The sequence below is a fragment of the Hemibagrus wyckioides genome, linkage group LG04 (assembly GCF_019097595.1).
Source record: "Hemibagrus wyckioides isolate EC202008001 linkage group LG04, SWU_Hwy_1.0, whole genome shotgun sequence".
NCBI classification, from domain to species: Eukaryota; Metazoa; Chordata; class Actinopteri; order Siluriformes; family Bagridae; genus Hemibagrus; species Hemibagrus wyckioides.
In genome coordinates this window covers 23,455,232-23,472,113 of record NC_080713.1, presented here as the reverse complement: position 1 = coordinate 23,472,113, position 16,882 = coordinate 23,455,232, and the positions used below count along the sequence as shown (strand labels likewise).

The window sequence follows — 16,882 nt, the reverse complement described above, 5'->3', positions numbered from 1 at the left end:
GCTTTTTGTGTAATACCCACTTTACCCAGTACCTGCATCTTTTGTCTGTGTACACAATATAATACACCTGTCTATATCTTTGTATTACAATACAGTGTATTTGTCTGCTACATACGTCTCTAGATGTCTTTTGTATAATACCTACTACGATAATAGCCCTTATGTCAATGCTATTACACAGTGTAATAGCACATTACACTACACTTAGTCTCTTGTGTATTTTGTCTTACTTCCCTCTACATCAGTACTGCCACTACTACACATCTTTATTTCACTGTCTTTGTTGTACAATCTGCGTTGTCATTAATTACCACACAAGTTGTGCAGCCACCTAAACTACATACCACCTGCACTTTACACCCTGGTGCCTTTGTCTATACCCATACAGCACACATACCATCTTTGCGTCTACATAAATTACACACACATTATGAGCGATCTTTGGATGCATATATTACCTATATAATATACCTGTCAGTGCATACACAATCACTTCTCATGTACGTCTTAACCCTTTTATAATATATACAATCTGTTTTACTATAGCGTACTTAATTCTACTATAACATTACACACATTAACATACACGTCTCTTTATTTTACTATAATTAACACACTATATTGTGTGCCACACACATAATTACTATATAGTGACCCACACCACATAACATTTTACAGTCTGCGTATACTATAAATTACATATGTCCTAAACACATGTACCTATACACACAGCCTGTCTGCCTGCCTGCCCCACCTGTCTCTGTGCTGTATACTGTCTTTGTCCCTAGCCTTGTCTCTGTGTTGCCCCTCCCTGCACCTTCCCCTCTGTGTGTACACACCTATTGCCTGTCTGCAGGTGCACCTGTCTCTGCCTACCTGTCTGTGTGTGCCCACCTACCTATAGTGCCCTTTGTCCACCTACACAGTGAGCACTATGTTTATCAGGTCACATGGACCTCTTTTCTTTCTTTCTTTCTTTCTTTCTTTCTTTCTTTCTTTCTTTCTTTCTTTCTTTCTTTCTTTCTTTCTTTCTGTCCTTCTTTCTGTCCTTCTTTTCTATCCTTTTCTCTCTCTCTCTGTCGTTTTCTTTCTTTCTTTCTTGTCATGCATACACCACATGCAGTATGCCTTAGCTACACACACATCTGCCCCCATGCACCACCTGCCTTGTACCACATCATGCCTTTACCTATGCACCTTTACCACCTGTGTGTCTACTTGCCTTTATCTGTATACCACACACCTGATCACCTTCCTACACTTCCTACACACACACTGCATACATACACACACACACTTACTGTCTACCTGCCTTGTCTTACACCTGCCTTCCCACACACATACACAGTACTGCAGTGCTACCTTTACCTACACTAGCAGCACACACATGCATGCACACCCACATACACTATTTGTCCTCTTACCTGCTGCCTACCTGCCATACACACACACATGCACACACATCACATGCCACACACATCCCACACACCCCAACTACCTGCCCACCCTGTCTGCTGTACCTGCATGTAGCCTACCTGCACCCCCCCTAACCCTACCTGCCCACTGCCTCTTGCCACCCACATCCTAGCTACCTGCCTACCACAGTCTGCCTTTTGTCCTGCCACACCACCCTGCCTACTACATCTACATACCTACACATCTCTACAGTCCTACATTCCCTATAACCTGTCTGTATCATACCCTCTCTTCTTCTCTCTGTCTCTGTATGTGTGTGTACCTATATGTCTGTCTACTGCCTACCCTGTCTCTGTGTATTTTGTCCCTCTGTCTACACATCTGCCCCCCTGTGTGTATATGGTGGGTCTTACACATCTTATCTACCTGTCTACTTAGTGTGTGTGCCTATATATGATGTACTTTATATGTTCTAGGTGTTTATGTTTGGTCTCAGTCCCAGGGCTTTCTTTCATGCTCTTTCTTTCCTCTTCCCTCTTTCTTTCTCTTTCTTTCTTTCTTTCTCTGCTGTCACTCTAATCATTCTTTCTATCCTTTTCTCTCTCTCTCTGTCGTTTTCTTTCTTTCTTTCTTTGTTGTTTTCTTTCTTTCTGTCCTTCTTTCTGTCCTTCGTTCTGTCCTTCTTTTCTGTCCTTTTCTCTCTCTCTCTCTCTCTCTCTCTCTCTTTCTCTCAGTTGTTTTCTTTCTTTCTTTCTTTCTTTCTTTCTGTTGTTTTCTCTTTCTTTCTGTCCTTCTTTTCTATCCTCTTCTTTCTCTCTCTCTCTCTCTCTCTGTCATTTTCTTTCTTTCTTTCTTTCTTTCTTTCTTTCTTTCTTTCTTTCTTTCTTTCTTTCTTTCTGTTGTTTTCTTTTTGTTCCTTTCTTTTTTTCTTTCTTTCTGTCCTTCTTTTCTGTCCTTTTCTTTCTGTCTCTCTCTTTTTCTCTTTCTCTCTTTCAGTCATTTTTCTTTTTCTGTCCTTTTCTTTCTCTCTCTCTCTTTCTCTCTCTCTCTCTGTTATTTTCTTTCTTTCATTCTTTCTTTCTTTCCTGTCCTTTTCTTTCTTTTTCTTTCTTTCTTTCTTTCTTTCTTTCTTTCTTTCTTTCTTTCTTTCTTTCTCTCTCTCTCTCTCTCTCTCTCTCTCTCTCTCTCTCTCTGTCATTTTCTTTCTTTCTTTCTGTCCTTTTTTCCTCTCTTTCTTTCTTTCTTTCTTTCTTTCTTTCTTTCTTTCTTTCTTTCTTTCTTTCTTTCTTTCTTTCTTTCTTTCCTGTCTCTTTCTTTCTTTCTTTCAAGATTTCACAAGATTTTCACTAAATTCATTTTCATATAAATCTGGATGAGCTCATGCCGGTGGAATTTTCACAGTCCATGGTTTACATTAGTCCGGCTCCTAATTTGCAGATTTCCACACATTCAGGAGCTCCTTTTGTCCCCCTTAAAACAATTTATAGCCCTTGTAACATCTAAACCTTGATAATTCAGACCCAACACATGCTTTTTCTTTATAATCACAATCATCTGTAGTGTGGTCATTATGTATGTTTTTTTTGGTGAATTCAGGATACTAAACCAGTGAAGAGAAAGTTCCAGAGCAGAGAGGATGACCGCTTTGACCGCCTGGTCGAACAGTACAAGAAGAAACTCACAGGCAGCTCGAACTCTAAGGACTCTCTAGTCAAGAAGAGCAAGTGGTTCAGCTGAAAGTGGATGTAAATAATTGTGTGTGTATGTGAGTGAGAACAGGCCAGAGAACCAGTGAATTTTACTTGCTGTCTCTGGTGTGATGAGTTTTATGTTGAAGATATAAAAAAAAAAAAAAAGTGTACAAATAATAATACCATTTTTTTTGTTCAGCCATTTTCCATTTTTATGTTGTTTTATTTTTAGGTGTAATAGAATACACCAGTGTATGGAAAATAAATATTTGAGTACACATGAGTGTATAGGTGTTCTTTACAGGTGAGTGCAAATGTTTGCAGCCCTTTCACAAAGAATTCTTTCCAATCCCTAATCAGCAAGCCAGATGTGACAGTGATGAGAAAAAACATTCATAACATCTGCAGATGTTTCTCATCTGCAGATGAGAAAGCAGCGTCATTAAAAGAAGATTTTTAGCCAAGGCAGGAGTTTTTTGAGTACAGCTAACAGAGTGGGTTTTTATTTTTATTTTTATTTTATTTAATTTATTTTTCTTCTTCTTTTTCTTCTTCTTCTCCTTCTTCTTCAATTTAGTAATTTTTTAAAATTATTATTATATTATATCTTTATTTTTGCTTAAGCTCGACGCTTGAACCACTCTTCTAGTAAAGCCATGTCATATAAAATGATTTATTTTAGCCAAGTCAGGAACTTTTTAGGTACAGCTGACAGAGTGGGTTTTATTATTATTATTATTATTATTATTATTATTATCATCATCATCATCATTATTGTTGTTGTGTAATTAATAATAATAATATTAATAACTTATTTTATTTATTTTTTTGTGCTTAAGCTCGACACTTGAACCACTGTTAAGGTCTTCTCACATGTGTATGAAAACATCTCAGGGTTTCATTCATAACAGCTGCATATATATATATATATATATATATAATTATTTTGTCTTATTATTTATTTTATAATATCTATCTATCTATCCATCTTTTTTTGTTTGTTTGTTTGTTTTTTTTGGTGCATAAGCTCAACACTTGAACCACTGTTTTAAACTTTCATAACATCTGGATATTTCATAACACCATTTCTCACAAATGAGAAACTGGTGTCATACAAGACGATTTTTTAGACAAGTCAGGAATATTTTGAGTACAGCTGACAGAGTGGGTTTTTATTTCATTTTACCATGTTTTATTTATTTATTTATTTTTTAGTGCCTGAGCTCAACACTTGAACCACTATTCTAGTGAAGCTTTTAAGGTCTTCTCACACGTATATGAAAACATCTCACGGTTTTTAAACAGTGTTTTTTTTTAATACCTTTCTCCTGTTTTCCTCTTCTCTGTTGACCACAACCATCCTTCCCCACTATCACAAAACCTGAAACAGCAACTAGCATGTTTTTCGGTTTGCACTGCAGAGGTGAGGGTGAATAACTTCCACCTGCAATATAAACCACCCCAGGGTTCATCTAAAGCCAGGATCTGACTACAGTGAAGAATTCACCCCCAACAAAATGTACGTGACTCTTCGGACAAACGGTTGCGGCTCCGGAATCATGGCTCAAGTGTGAAAATGACCTTCATCTGTATAAGACTATCATTTCAAAAAAAAATGTCAGTATCATAAATAACCCTCTCAGTCTCCAGGCTTAATTTGAACATGGTAATGTATGACCTCTGGCAGAGCTGCAACAGAGATATCAGCAATAATGTGCCTTATATTACACGTGAGACGATAAAGACGTGAATCGATGATGTTTGCGCTGGCTCGTCTGAGCCGAAGGTGGAGGTCAGGGTTCAGTTACGTGCATATTTTTGAAAGAATGTGCTCATTTTCTTTATCATAGTAAGCCGGTATTATGTAATTTTGCCCCAGCTGTATTTACAAACATTGCTCTTCCAGGGATTTAGATGAAGGATGAAAGGGTAGTAGGGTGGGTGAGAGTCAATATTTACTATGCCGGAGGTACACACACGTGCGTTCTGGTGCGTCATTCTTTTACTTGTTTCGTTTCTCTGGAAAAGAATAGCTACTCTCCGTCTTCACGTTTCATCTGATATCTAACAAACGTCCTATAAAGTGCAGTTAAATGGCACTCTGTGGCATTTTAGCCTTCTTTCTTTCTCGTGTTATACTTTATACAACCCTCTCCTGCCTTTAAATCCACAAATGCATGTCTCATTAAGTCCCAGTACACAGGGCTTTTAGCTGGAAAGACAATTTTGCTGCAACATCAAGCAGCCAGATGGCCGTACAATATAAATGATTGCTAATAAACTGGGTTTGTCATGTTGGTTCTTTGTGTTCCTTATTTGAGCCTGCAAATATGCTGGATAAAAAGTCACTGCTTAGAGAACTGTGCCTTTTATTTCAGAGAACTTGAATGTATAAGAAATAAACATTCATAAGATAATTTACAGATGCTAAGAACCTCAAAATAAGCTAATAGTATACTTTAAAATTATAGTGCATTCAGATCCATAGTGATTGTCTGCTGGTGGTCAGAAGAGGAGAAGAGGATAAGAGGATTTGTGCTTCCCAGCACGATCGGTCAGGAGGCTTCCGGTAACACTGTGACGTCACTGGGAATACTTGGCTGGTGGTGATGTCAGCATGTATAACGTGTGTGTCTGTGTGCATGAATGTGTGAAGACCAATGGGAATGTCATGTCTGGTTCCCAAATAAGTGAATTAAACACATTCAAACATCTAAAAAAAAAATAATAATAAAATAGCAAATAGTTATTCGGTCCATAAATACATTGATATAAATAAATATAACAAATACAATAATAATAATAATAAAAAAAAAAGGAACACGAGGATCATTCTGTTCAGCATGTTCTCAGCTGGTCAAGATTGTGGTTGAGCCTCTGTAAGTATTTCTGCAGTCTGTCCAGAGCCATGTGACCCAGGGTGATGTAGTACATGTTGTGGTTTTTCAGGAAGGCCTCCAGGTTCTTCTCTGTGTCTGTTTTCCTGTGTGTGCACTGCAGTGAGCTCATCCTGTCTTCCAGGTAGTGCTGCAGTTTGCTTACATCACTGTGCAGTTGGCTCATGTGACCCTTGGGCAGGCTGTGAAGAACTCTCTGGAAGTTGTTCAGCGTCTCCACCATGGAGCTCAGACCTTCGATGGGTTTGTCGGACTGCAGCTCGGGTAGGATCTGGGGACTATCCAGGATTATTTTAGAGTCGATTTGGAACTGTGAGAGAACATTAGAGCTCCGGTCAGGTTCAAGGAATACAGCTTGTATTTGTATAGTATATAAGTAGTATGCAATCTATCTGAACAATATGTTTGTCATGATTATATTTTGATCAGTAGGCCTATTAAACATCAGTGGAATCCCTAAAAGCAACTTCCTCGACTATAATGATGGCAGTATTGATAATCGTTATATTGTAAAGACGTTTGATGGTGCGCTGTTATAGGAAAATGAAGATTGACAGGATGGGCTAATGCAGCCTGATGAGAGTTAGCGTTACCAACCCCAAGCTTTAAGAAAGTATGAATTGCTAATGTTTACTTTTCTGAAATTCAGCTGCCATGGTTTAAAGTTTTGTCTTCTCACACTGCCTCAAAACATTTTGCACTCAAGTAAACAGTTATTGCTTAACTCCTGCTTAACTTTCTGTTTAAAAAAACTCTAAATGGGTTTCCCCAGTTATGTTGAAATAACTCAAACGAATCAGATTATCAGACGATGCACAAACAAACCATTCATTAAAGAAATACTTACATCTGTCAGCATGTTGATCATTTTGCTCTAACGGCAACATCCTGAAGTGTTTTTTTAATCCTTATACTAATTTGAACAATTATCAATGACTCTGAACTGGATATAATTCTATTTAATGTTATAGTAGTTATAAAGCTATAGTTTTTCCATCATTCTTTTTCTCTTGATGTAAATATGATAAACAATTACAGCCCATCGTGTTACCAAGAAACCTTACCAAGAAAAAGTCCTGAAGACTGTCCTGAAGTGCTAAAAGTGGAGACTCCTTACATAAAATGTTAGGTAAATGTCTCCATACAGAAAACATCACCAAATCCCTCACTATACATTTTTCTGTTACACAAAAACACACTATTATACATTATTATACAGTTATATGCCTTTATTGTTAGCCTTATGTGAAGCACACACAATACATTACCTGTTCAAAATGATTCAGAGAAACTGCTTCCAAAGCTGTTACTGAAAATGAATGCTTCTGACCAATCAGATACAAGAATTGAACCTATGGATATAAGCTAACCCTAGGTATAGCTATTTAAAAACTTGGAGCGAGGAAAGTGCAGAAGAAATAAGTGCATTCTCTTGGTGTTTACCTCGTCTTTGTGTTTCTGGATTCTGGAGATGATGTTCTCGACTTGTAGTTTGACAGACAGAGTGTCTGTAGGTAGAGCACGGCCATGGGCGAGCGTCAGCACCGTCACTATACAGGAGCAGAAAAGGGCAGCGTACACAGCCATCATGCCTTCTTTGGGAGTGAGAGAGTTTGTGCTTTGAGAATAGAAAAACATCCACCTGCAAAATAATGATCGTCTTTACCACACTTGTATTAAATGAATACTTGAAGAGATTTTTAAACCTTCAGCAAGTATAACGTGTGGGACACAAGGGGTCCAACACAATCTGAGACATAAAAAAATCCCTTAAAACTAATTTATTATATAAATCTCTGGAGAAGATCGACGGAAAAACTGTACAGAAACCACACGCCACATTTTAATCGCATACAGCAGATGCCACAGATAAAGAGTAGCTTGGGAAATGCTGGAATATTCCATTAGAAATCGAAAAATACAAAGGGAAGATGGAAGGATATTTGATTATTAATTGATTGGGGCACTGAATATACAGTATAAAGTGCATTAGAAATGAATTAAGAAGTAAAAAAAAATACCCATAACATAATATCTGGATCGATGCAGTTCGAATAAATCGCTCGAGTGCTTGCACTGCTCTTATAATTCCAAGTTTTTCAATCTGTTTTCAAGAAATGATTCTATTTATGAAGATATTTTCATCTATAAAGAGTTTTAAACAAACTGCGCTGTAACGATTAATTAACGTTAGTCAGAATTGACTCAACCTCAGAGTCATAAAGAGTTATCGCAGAACTTTTGTGTAACTTTCTGTTAAAAAAATATTTTCAACTTCATTCACTTTTCGAAAGAAATAAAAGTATTCGATCCTTTAGAGCTAGATTTTTAAGTAAAGCAACCATGGAGTGCGCTAATTAGTCAATAAATAAGCGATGCAGTGGAGCCACACAACCAGAGGAGAAAGACTGGGGGTCTTACCTTGAGGTGAGCGAGCTGTGTCATGCTTAGACTCCATCAGTGCTGTGGCTTTATAGCTCATAGCTGTTGACTCATCAGTGAATCACTTCAGGCTTTCCTGATGTTATGTCCCACAGCAGAGATGTGGACGGGGACAACACCCCCAACCTTACCTCAAACACATCAGACCTAACACACACAATCACAGCAATACACACTTCAACTTGTAGTGTAGTTTGTGAGACTTAGTTTGCGCTTATTGCAAATTTTCTTTGCTTATACAAAGCATGACTTTCCCTTTTAGGTTTGGTTCTTATTATAGAGTGAATTAACCCATTAGATATTCTGCCCATCATACAGTTTGTGCAGATATTGTTGCTCTTCATCTTGCCGGTGTATTATTCAGAGTAAAAGAGTGTAGAGTCTGATGAAGTGTTTTATCCTGCATCAATGTCGCCAGGATATATCACGGCTAAACATTCCACAGTCACCCAGTCCTTTTGTGAATTGTGAAACACCATCTGTTTTTCTCTCTTTACACAATAATATGTAAAAGTGTGTCACTCCAAGGACCAGTCCTAATGTAAACACTGACGCCCCCAACATGTTGATTCACTTGTGATGTTATTTACTTGCTTTTGTTAATCCACTGATCCTTGATCTAGCATACTGAGCTGGAGATACAGACGGCCTACATTTGGGGAAAAAAATCTGCTTCAGGTGCCATTTTTTTTTCTTTTTCCAAGTTATAAGACTAAAATTCCCTCTATCTATCCATCCATTTTTTTGTAGTGCTTATCATACACAACCTGGAGCCTGTTCCAGGGGACGCAGGGCAAAAGGCAGGGGATAACCTGGACAAGGTACCAACACCAATCACACACACACACACACACACACACACACACATTCACACACTATGGACAATTTAGAGATGCCAATTAACATGTCTTTGGACTTAAGGAGGAAACCATGAGGAGAACATGCACACAGAACAGAATCGAACCCCCAACCTTGTAGGTGTGGTTATGTATGTATGTAACTTTTTAGTATGGATGCTAGTTAATTATGCTACTTTAAACCCTGTAATTCCTTTAATCAGCAAATTATTAAAGGCATACTTAAGTAATTTTTTTCTTATGTCCAATGCTGAAAACTGATCTTTTCTTATTAAGGTAATTTTTTTAATTAAATGTTGGCACCCTAAGCATGAATTCACCCACATTGAATAGTAGATCCCGACAGCTCTTCAAGAAATGATCAAAATCAGCCTTGAGTATAATGACTATAATGACTATAATCAGTCATTATAGTCAAAGTGAATATCCAGATCATAAACAAAGCAGTCACTGATAAACACAGACCAAAACACAGTTCGAGAACCAGTGAGATATCACAAGTAACTATAGCTACACAGTAATCCACAACAAACCAAGACAAGGGCAAATCCAGAAACGCTGAAACAGGAAGATCAGTCAGGGCACCAGGCTCAGAATTTACTAGGACCAGGTAGCAAAATGTAAAGCTTTGCTATCAGCATGTCTATGTGGCTTAAATCTGCAGCCAACAGAAAGGAAAATGTCACACGTAGAAGAACTAAAGTTCATGTCAGCGTGCCCTCTGGTGGCATGGTGATGAATTGTGAATGATCATTGTGTCATCCATGCTCCCTGGTTCGATCCTGTTCACACTTTACTGTCTGTGTGGAGTCATCCTCTCTTTTTGTCTGAGTGGATTTCCTCTGGGTTCTTCAGTTTCCACCCACCTCACAAGAACATGCCGCACTGGCGTTCCATACAGAGTTTGTTTCCACCTTACACCCAGTTCCCAGGATTGACTCTGGATCCACTGTTAGATCCCTGATGAGGATGTTGAACGAATCAATGATAAAGGGCTAACTGTCTTCTTCACTGGTTTTGTTTTCCTTCAGAAACGCGATGCTAAGTCAAAACAACAAGATACTAAGTCAAAATAACCAGATACTTAGTCAAAATAACCAGATACTAAGTCAAAACAATGAGATACTTAGTCAAAGTAATGAGATACTAAGTAAAAATAACGAGATACTAAGTAAAAATAACGAGATACTAAGTCAAAATAACGATTTAGTGAGTCAAAATAAATGGATACTAATGGCTTAGAAATTGAAAAATTATTAATAATTTACTCAGTCACAATAACAACGTAGTTAGTCAAAATAATGTCTTATTAAAAATAATACTCTAGTTTTTCATAGATTATAGAGACCTGGATACGGTCTGGATTTCTTAATGATATCCCATATGCAACACTGCTTTTGCTAATGCAACTTTTAATGGATTCTACACAATTATTAAAAACATAATATTTTAATGGGCTTTGGCTTTACAGTTGCGTAAGATCCCATACAGTGCGGACTGATACATACTGTACAGTGGTGTTGTTTCTCAGGGTTTGTATACACCCAGCTCAGGGAGTAAACACAAGCTTCCTCTGTGTGTTCTCAGTGTGCTCTGCGGGAGACTACTGGGAACAGGGAACAGGACAGTACAGTACAATCGTCCAGCGTCCGGTAATACACTCTCAGCCTCAGCAATGTAGGCAACGTGATCGCTCCACTGGGAGATTAGTGCTATGTCAGGGATCTGTCTGCACATGTTTAAGTTAAACAGCAGTCCAGATCCAGGTGTGGCATGTGCATGTTGTTACCGGAACCATAAAAGAGCTTTTGATATGCCACAGGCAAATAGAGCTCCAAGGCTGTGTGTCTGGGACGGCAAAATTACGGGAAAAGTGAAAAGGCACAGGAAATGTTTCTATTCCTGTAGTCTCATTGCTATTTTTGGCTATATGAGGCTGTTTTTTGGAAGACAGAACAGAAGTTGGAGACGTGTGTGTTGTGTGTGTGTGTGTTTGTGTGTTGTGTGTGTGTGTGTGTGTGTGTGTGCGTGTGTGTGCGTGTGTTAGAGAGAGTGAGTACCCAGCTGAAAGGTTTTTATTGGTTCCCCTGAGACCAAGAAAGAGTGAAAAGACCACATATTTTAGGAATGTGTGCAGCCATGTGTTTATCATTTAACACATAACACACATATTAACATGACTTTTTTCTCGAGAAAACAATAAAAAAAAAAGTACAGGATGGGGAAAGAACTTAATTATTTAAAAGAAACAGGACTCCATAACAATTTGGGCAGTGTGCAGGTATGTAAGACAATACGACACCTTGCCCTGCGTCCACATTGTGCCAGACATGGAGTTTCACCTGTGCAAACACTGATGTCACAATGCCATTTCCCTGCCTAATCAATACTCCAGCCTTCAACAAACGTGTCCATGGACCTCAGTGTGGGATATTTAAAGAACATTTGAGCTCAGAATCCTGAGTCTGTGTCCAGCAAATGTTGACATTGGACAAGGAATGTGTGTTTCAGCCTTCACGCAGCATTTCTCAGAACTCCTCCTGAAACACACAGTGATGTTGGGACAGAAACATGGCAAGAGAATCAGAGGTGTGGAATGAGATTCCCGCTGAGGGAATTCTCTGCTTGGTTGCAACAGTGTCACACTGAGGAAATGAAGAAATCCATCTTTCTCCCTCTCTCTCTGACCTTCCTCTATATGTCAGTGCAGACATAGCACAAATAGCTTCCTGTGACTTATTTGTTTTTTTAATAACTATTTTATTATTTTTTTAAATGTATTTTTTAACTTTAAATATTTATTTATTTATTTATTTACTTATTTACGTATTTAATGTATTTATTATTATTATTATTATTATTATTATTATTATTATTATTATTATTATTATTATTATTAATGTTATTATTATAGCTCATATTAATACATCAATAGCTATTTTTAGCCTTAAACACACACACACACACACTGTGTGTGACTGTGTTTGTCGAACAGAATTGGCACATCTTTAAAAAACATTTAGCAACATTAACTAAGCTAACACTGCACAAATAAATGTTTAGCTAATGTTATTTCTACATTCCTAGAACCACAGACAGGTTTTTTCAAGCTAGTTAACAGTATCTTAAATATAATTTTATTAAAACCAAACTAGCTAACATTAGCCTATGTATACCCATGGCCATTCTATAGCTGTTGTTGTTGTCCTTCAGGGGCTCCCTGTTTTGGGTCACCACAGCAGATCATCTAATCGGCACATTTGATTTTGGCACAGGTTTTACGCCGGTTTTTACTTCCTGACACAACCCTCCCCTTTTGTCCGTGCTTGGGTCTGAGAGTTAACCCCTCAGTGTCTGGGTTGGTTCCCTGCTCGAGTCATGGTGGTGAGAGGGCAGGATCCTACCACATGACCTTTCTACAGTATATGGAGTAATTAAGGCCGCTTGCATTACAAGTAAACATGATGAGTTTCTTTGTATAACTCCAATGTGATTCTTCCATTTCCCATTTTTGTAACAGATAATGAGAGAAATAAAACTTTGTGGTGAAGAGCTTTATCCAAAAAATTTACTTCATGTCAGAAAACTTCCACATATTTACGCTATTACATGTAGGTGCCTGTATTTGATATTACTTCATTTTTAATATTTTTTAAAACGGGTTCAAGCTCTTAGCAAGTGTTACTGCTTTAATCAATTAGTCAACAGTCAGGCAACATTGCTTATCTATAAAGAAACAGCCCATGTAGGTTAGAAAGAATTATGCCAAGGGAGCCTACACTTATAAATCGTTTTTAGAGAAACGTTGAGAAATCATCCATGTGGGATTTAGGCTTGAGTATCTCCTTATTCTTAATATCACGCGCCTCCTTTAGAGTTTGGCCCAGCAGAAGAACTTGGTGAGTAGGTTAATAAGAAATACCTCATGACTGTAACAGGCAGCAGTGAAAATTCGATTTCATGTTTTCAGTGAAGGTGATACTTACAAATGTCATCCTTCTATTTCAAGGGTGGAACTAATATGGTGGAGCGCAGGACCCAGGTGAGTCCAGGTGCTGACGTGTTTGTTGGCTAATTGTTTATTCTGAAATACAGAAGTGTGGAAAATGGTGCTGTGTGACCATGAATGTCAAATATATATAATACAATGCATTACAATGTTTCTCCTCATGAAATATTGCATCATCTCACTTTAAGTTCTCTTGAAATAGTAATTTCCTCATTTGATTGTCCACTGCTTGCTTTCTAGACGTCAGTAATCCAGGGGCAGTGTTCTCAAAACTCCACTTAAGTGCCGTAGAGCTTTTAATGCACCTAGTGGACAAATATGGGCTACTAGAACAGGTGCGAAAGGAGAGGAGCATTGGGGAGGTATCACGCTGCCTCGTACGCAAACGATAATGTGTAATAACGTCTTGTCATTCTTCAGTTATTAATTTCAAAACATTCCTTACTAAAGTCTCATTTTTATTTCTCCTCTAAGACATTTTGCTAGCAATACTTGAGTCATGGGAGATTTTTTTTTTTTTGCACAGTCCATGGACACAGTACTTCATTCAGCTACACAATCATTCAGATGCGGCAATTCTGTTCTCTTCTGAATTTTAATCTCACCATAAATTATGAGATGAGTTCATTTTTAAAGGATGATATTGCTGGCGCTTTTTGTTTTGGTGGATGCCTCCATGTTAAATGACTCTCAGCTGGACATTTCTGAATTTGGATAACCGTCATTTGGTTTCAGCATACGGCTCATTTTCCATTCATTCACTGGTCAAACCTCTATCATGTTTTATTTCAGTTCATTTTATTTTTTCCTGGACACCCAGAAGATGAAAGAAATTCGGTGACCCAGCTAGCCCTAAAATCTAACATTTAGTGCAGATTTGTGGAGCGATGTGTTTTGTGTCGTCCGGTATTGACCGTTAGATCCTAACAGCGCTGCCTGGTCAGTAAGCAGTGAATACTGTGCATTGGAATAACAGTGAAAACAGGTCTATTTGGTGTCTTGTGCAAGGCGATACATTTTCTAGGACAGACGGGACAATCCCAGGAAAATGAGCATAAGTGGCATCCCTACTGGTGACTAATTATCTTGCTTGCTGTCCAGTAAATCCAGTTCCAGCTGGAAACAGGTGACCTTTCAGATTAGCTCTATCTGGTCAACCTAATGAACAGATCAAATATGCAAAAGGTTTTTACAAAAACTGGTCTTTAAAAACTGATAACAACTAAGGTAGAAAACATTTGTCCAACATCAGCCGGTTCCATGTGGCCGATGTTAGGTGCCAACAATGAGCCAACCATTTGATTACAGGACCAACAGGCTTTCAGCCCCCTTTAAATCCCCTATACCAATGTTGATCCAAGAGTCAAAACAGCAAGAGCCAATGACATTATCACAGCTTTAAATCAATCTACTTTCCCAACATTGGCCAGCAAGTCACTATACAGACAAAAACATATCCACAGTTTAAGCAACATGCTCATAAGGAAATGCTATAGAAATAAAATATGATTTTTTTTATATGATATTTTAACAAAATTATAGATTGGCCCTTGATTTCAGATGAAATTGCATCACTATAAAGTGAAATTCCCAACTTTACCAACTTGGAAACTTTACCTGCAATCAGCATTTGGTGATGGAACGGTATGTCTGAAATGGATGTCGCAATCACAAATTTCTGCTGAAAAAAATTGGCACAAAGGTATCCTTGGATTGATCTTTATTCATGAAGGTACATAAAAAAATTGTTTGTGTAAGAACATAGTATGACAGTGTTTCCAAGGCACAATTTACAGAAAATTGGCTATGAAGTACGTAGTCACTGAGCTTACTGTTAACCATCACTGACCACAAGGTCAACCCACAAATGAGCAAGAACAACACCAACTGGCTAAAGTGATAGCAGATGTTCAGCTACTAGAGAAATAGGCCAATCAAAACTGTAAATGATTCTGGCTGTCCAGTTTCTTTTTCATGACAGTTTTTGATTCAGAAATGAGGTGGAAATTTCTGGACTCATTCTGGATTTAAGAAGGAAAAGTCATTAAATATGAAGCAAAAAATACATCAAAGATACAGTACATTTAGATGCATTAAACTTTGAATGGGGTCAAATTGACCCCAAGGATAATAGGAGGATTAATGTTCACTTAATACAGTTGCATCTATCGTGGTAGCTTAGTGGTTTAAAGTGTTGGACAGCTGATAAGAAGGTCATCAGTTTGAATCCCAGGTCCATCAAGCTACCACTGCTGGGCCCTTGAGCAAGGCCCTTAACCCTCAACTGCTCATTTGTATAAAATGAGCTAAACTGTAAGTTGCTCTGGATAAGGCTGTCAGCTAAATGCCAGAAATGTACAAAATTTAACGTAATCTATTTAATACACAGTAAACAGTCATGATTGGTTATGGACACAGATCAAGAGGTACTCCACTACAATAAACACTGATTCGTAGTCACAAAGTATGGTGGAGATGCCATCAAAATGACTGATATGCTGCTTCCACTAGTTCAGAAATAGACTGCCGTGGTGTAAGTAAAACAGAAAGTTATGTTTATAAATGTGATTCTGTGATAAACTGGACGACCACCAGACAATTCGAGTAACAAATAATAATGTGAATGACAAAAATCAGCCAGAGGACAAACATGACATAGCAGCAGCCTTTTAAAGTGGGGTCACAGTCATGGTGACAAGATAAGAAGAAGCCTTACATCACAGAAAAATTCATTTCTTTCTGTATCCCAGCTTAGGAAGTTTGGGGTAAGAGTGCATGGTCAGCCATGATACAGCACCCCTGGAGCAGAAAGGTGTAAGGGCTTTGCTGGGGGCCCAGAAAGGGCAGACCAGTGGTGCTGGGGCTTGTACCACCAACCCAACTACAATCCAGAGCTGTTTGTGCCACCACTGCCCAGAAAAACTAATGAATTTCAAGTTACATTTCAAGGAAATGAGCAAATGGAAATTCTGTTTCTAATGTCCTAAAATGTTATATGGATGGAATATATATATACTTGAATGAGAAAAGCAATTATCTGTCACTTATTAAGTGCATTTATACAGTAAAGTATAACTACTGTTAGAAATTAGCTCCTTGGATTGAAGAGACCAGTAGAGCGGTCCTTCTGGGATTTTTTTTTTTTTTGTGATTCTTGAATTCTCCTAAAATGCTTGATTTTGAAAAAACAAAACAAACAAACAACAAAAATAAATAATTAAATTAAATTAAATTAAATTAAATTAAATTAAATTAAATTAAATTAAATTAAATTAAATTAAATTAAATTAAATTAAATTAAATAAATGGTAAGTGGATTTTTTTTTAAACTACCACCAGTAAAGACACATATCTAATTTCTTTTTACTGGAGGATAGCTGTATTAATGTTTAATAGATGTGAATAAAAAAGGGCTTTGGCTCTATGTGTGTTGATGACATCATACAATCTGCTGTAATTTATTAAAAAAAATGAAAAGCTCTTCCAAATAATGCAGTTTCTGCTTGATTTTGTGTTAATTCCTGAGACTGGAAGAGCATGTTTTGATATGTTATACGATATATAGGTGCA

General features: G+C 37.6%; 2 protein-coding genes across 3 annotated transcripts in view; one reads left to right on the top strand and one right to left on the bottom strand.

Moving 5' to 3' along the window:
* The window catches only part of rbm28 (RNA binding motif protein 28), a 28,353-nt gene extending 24,968 nt beyond the window's left edge, over window positions 1–3,385 (top strand). Inside the window, exon 19 of the mRNA XM_058388271.1 lies at window positions 3,013–3,385. Within this exon, the coding sequence (XP_058244254.1) occupies window positions 3,013–3,153 (141 nt within the window). The 3' untranslated portion in view covers window positions 3,154–3,385. The remainder of the gene's footprint in view (window positions 1–3,012) is intronic.
* A 2,074-nt stretch (window positions 3,386–5,459) lies between these two features.
* Window positions 5,460–8,565, bottom strand: lepa (leptin a). 2 transcript variants are annotated; one of them, XM_058388274.1, is made up of 3 exons: window positions 8,426–8,565; window positions 7,448–7,646; window positions 5,460–6,282 (listed from the first exon to the last, which is right to left on the bottom strand). In XM_058388274.1, the coding sequence occupies exons 2-3, from the start codon at window positions 7,531–7,533 to the stop codon at window positions 5,946–5,948; spliced, it is 423 nt and encodes a 140-aa protein (XP_058244257.1). In that variant the 5' UTR covers window positions 7,534–7,646; window positions 8,426–8,565; the 3' UTR covers window positions 5,460–5,945. The 2 variants fall into 2 exon arrangements, with proteins under 2 accessions (XP_058244257.1, XP_058244256.1); XM_058388273.1 differs by lacking the exon at window positions 8,426–8,565 and having other exon boundaries at window positions 5,460–6,314; window positions 7,448–7,591.
* Between the last annotated feature and the right edge of the window lie 8,317 nt (window positions 8,566–16,882).

What these genes read in the sequence shown, in the direction of transcription:
- lepa (XM_058388273.1), bottom strand. Translation starts at nt 7,591, where the DNA reads ATGGCTGTGTACGCTGCCCTTTTCTGCTCCTGTATAGTGACGGTGCTG. An exon ending in TCCAGAAACACAAAGACGAG is followed by an intron (nt 6,315 to 7,447) that starts GTAAACACCAAG and finishes GTTCTCTCACAG; the next exon opens with TTCCAAATCGACTCTAAAAT.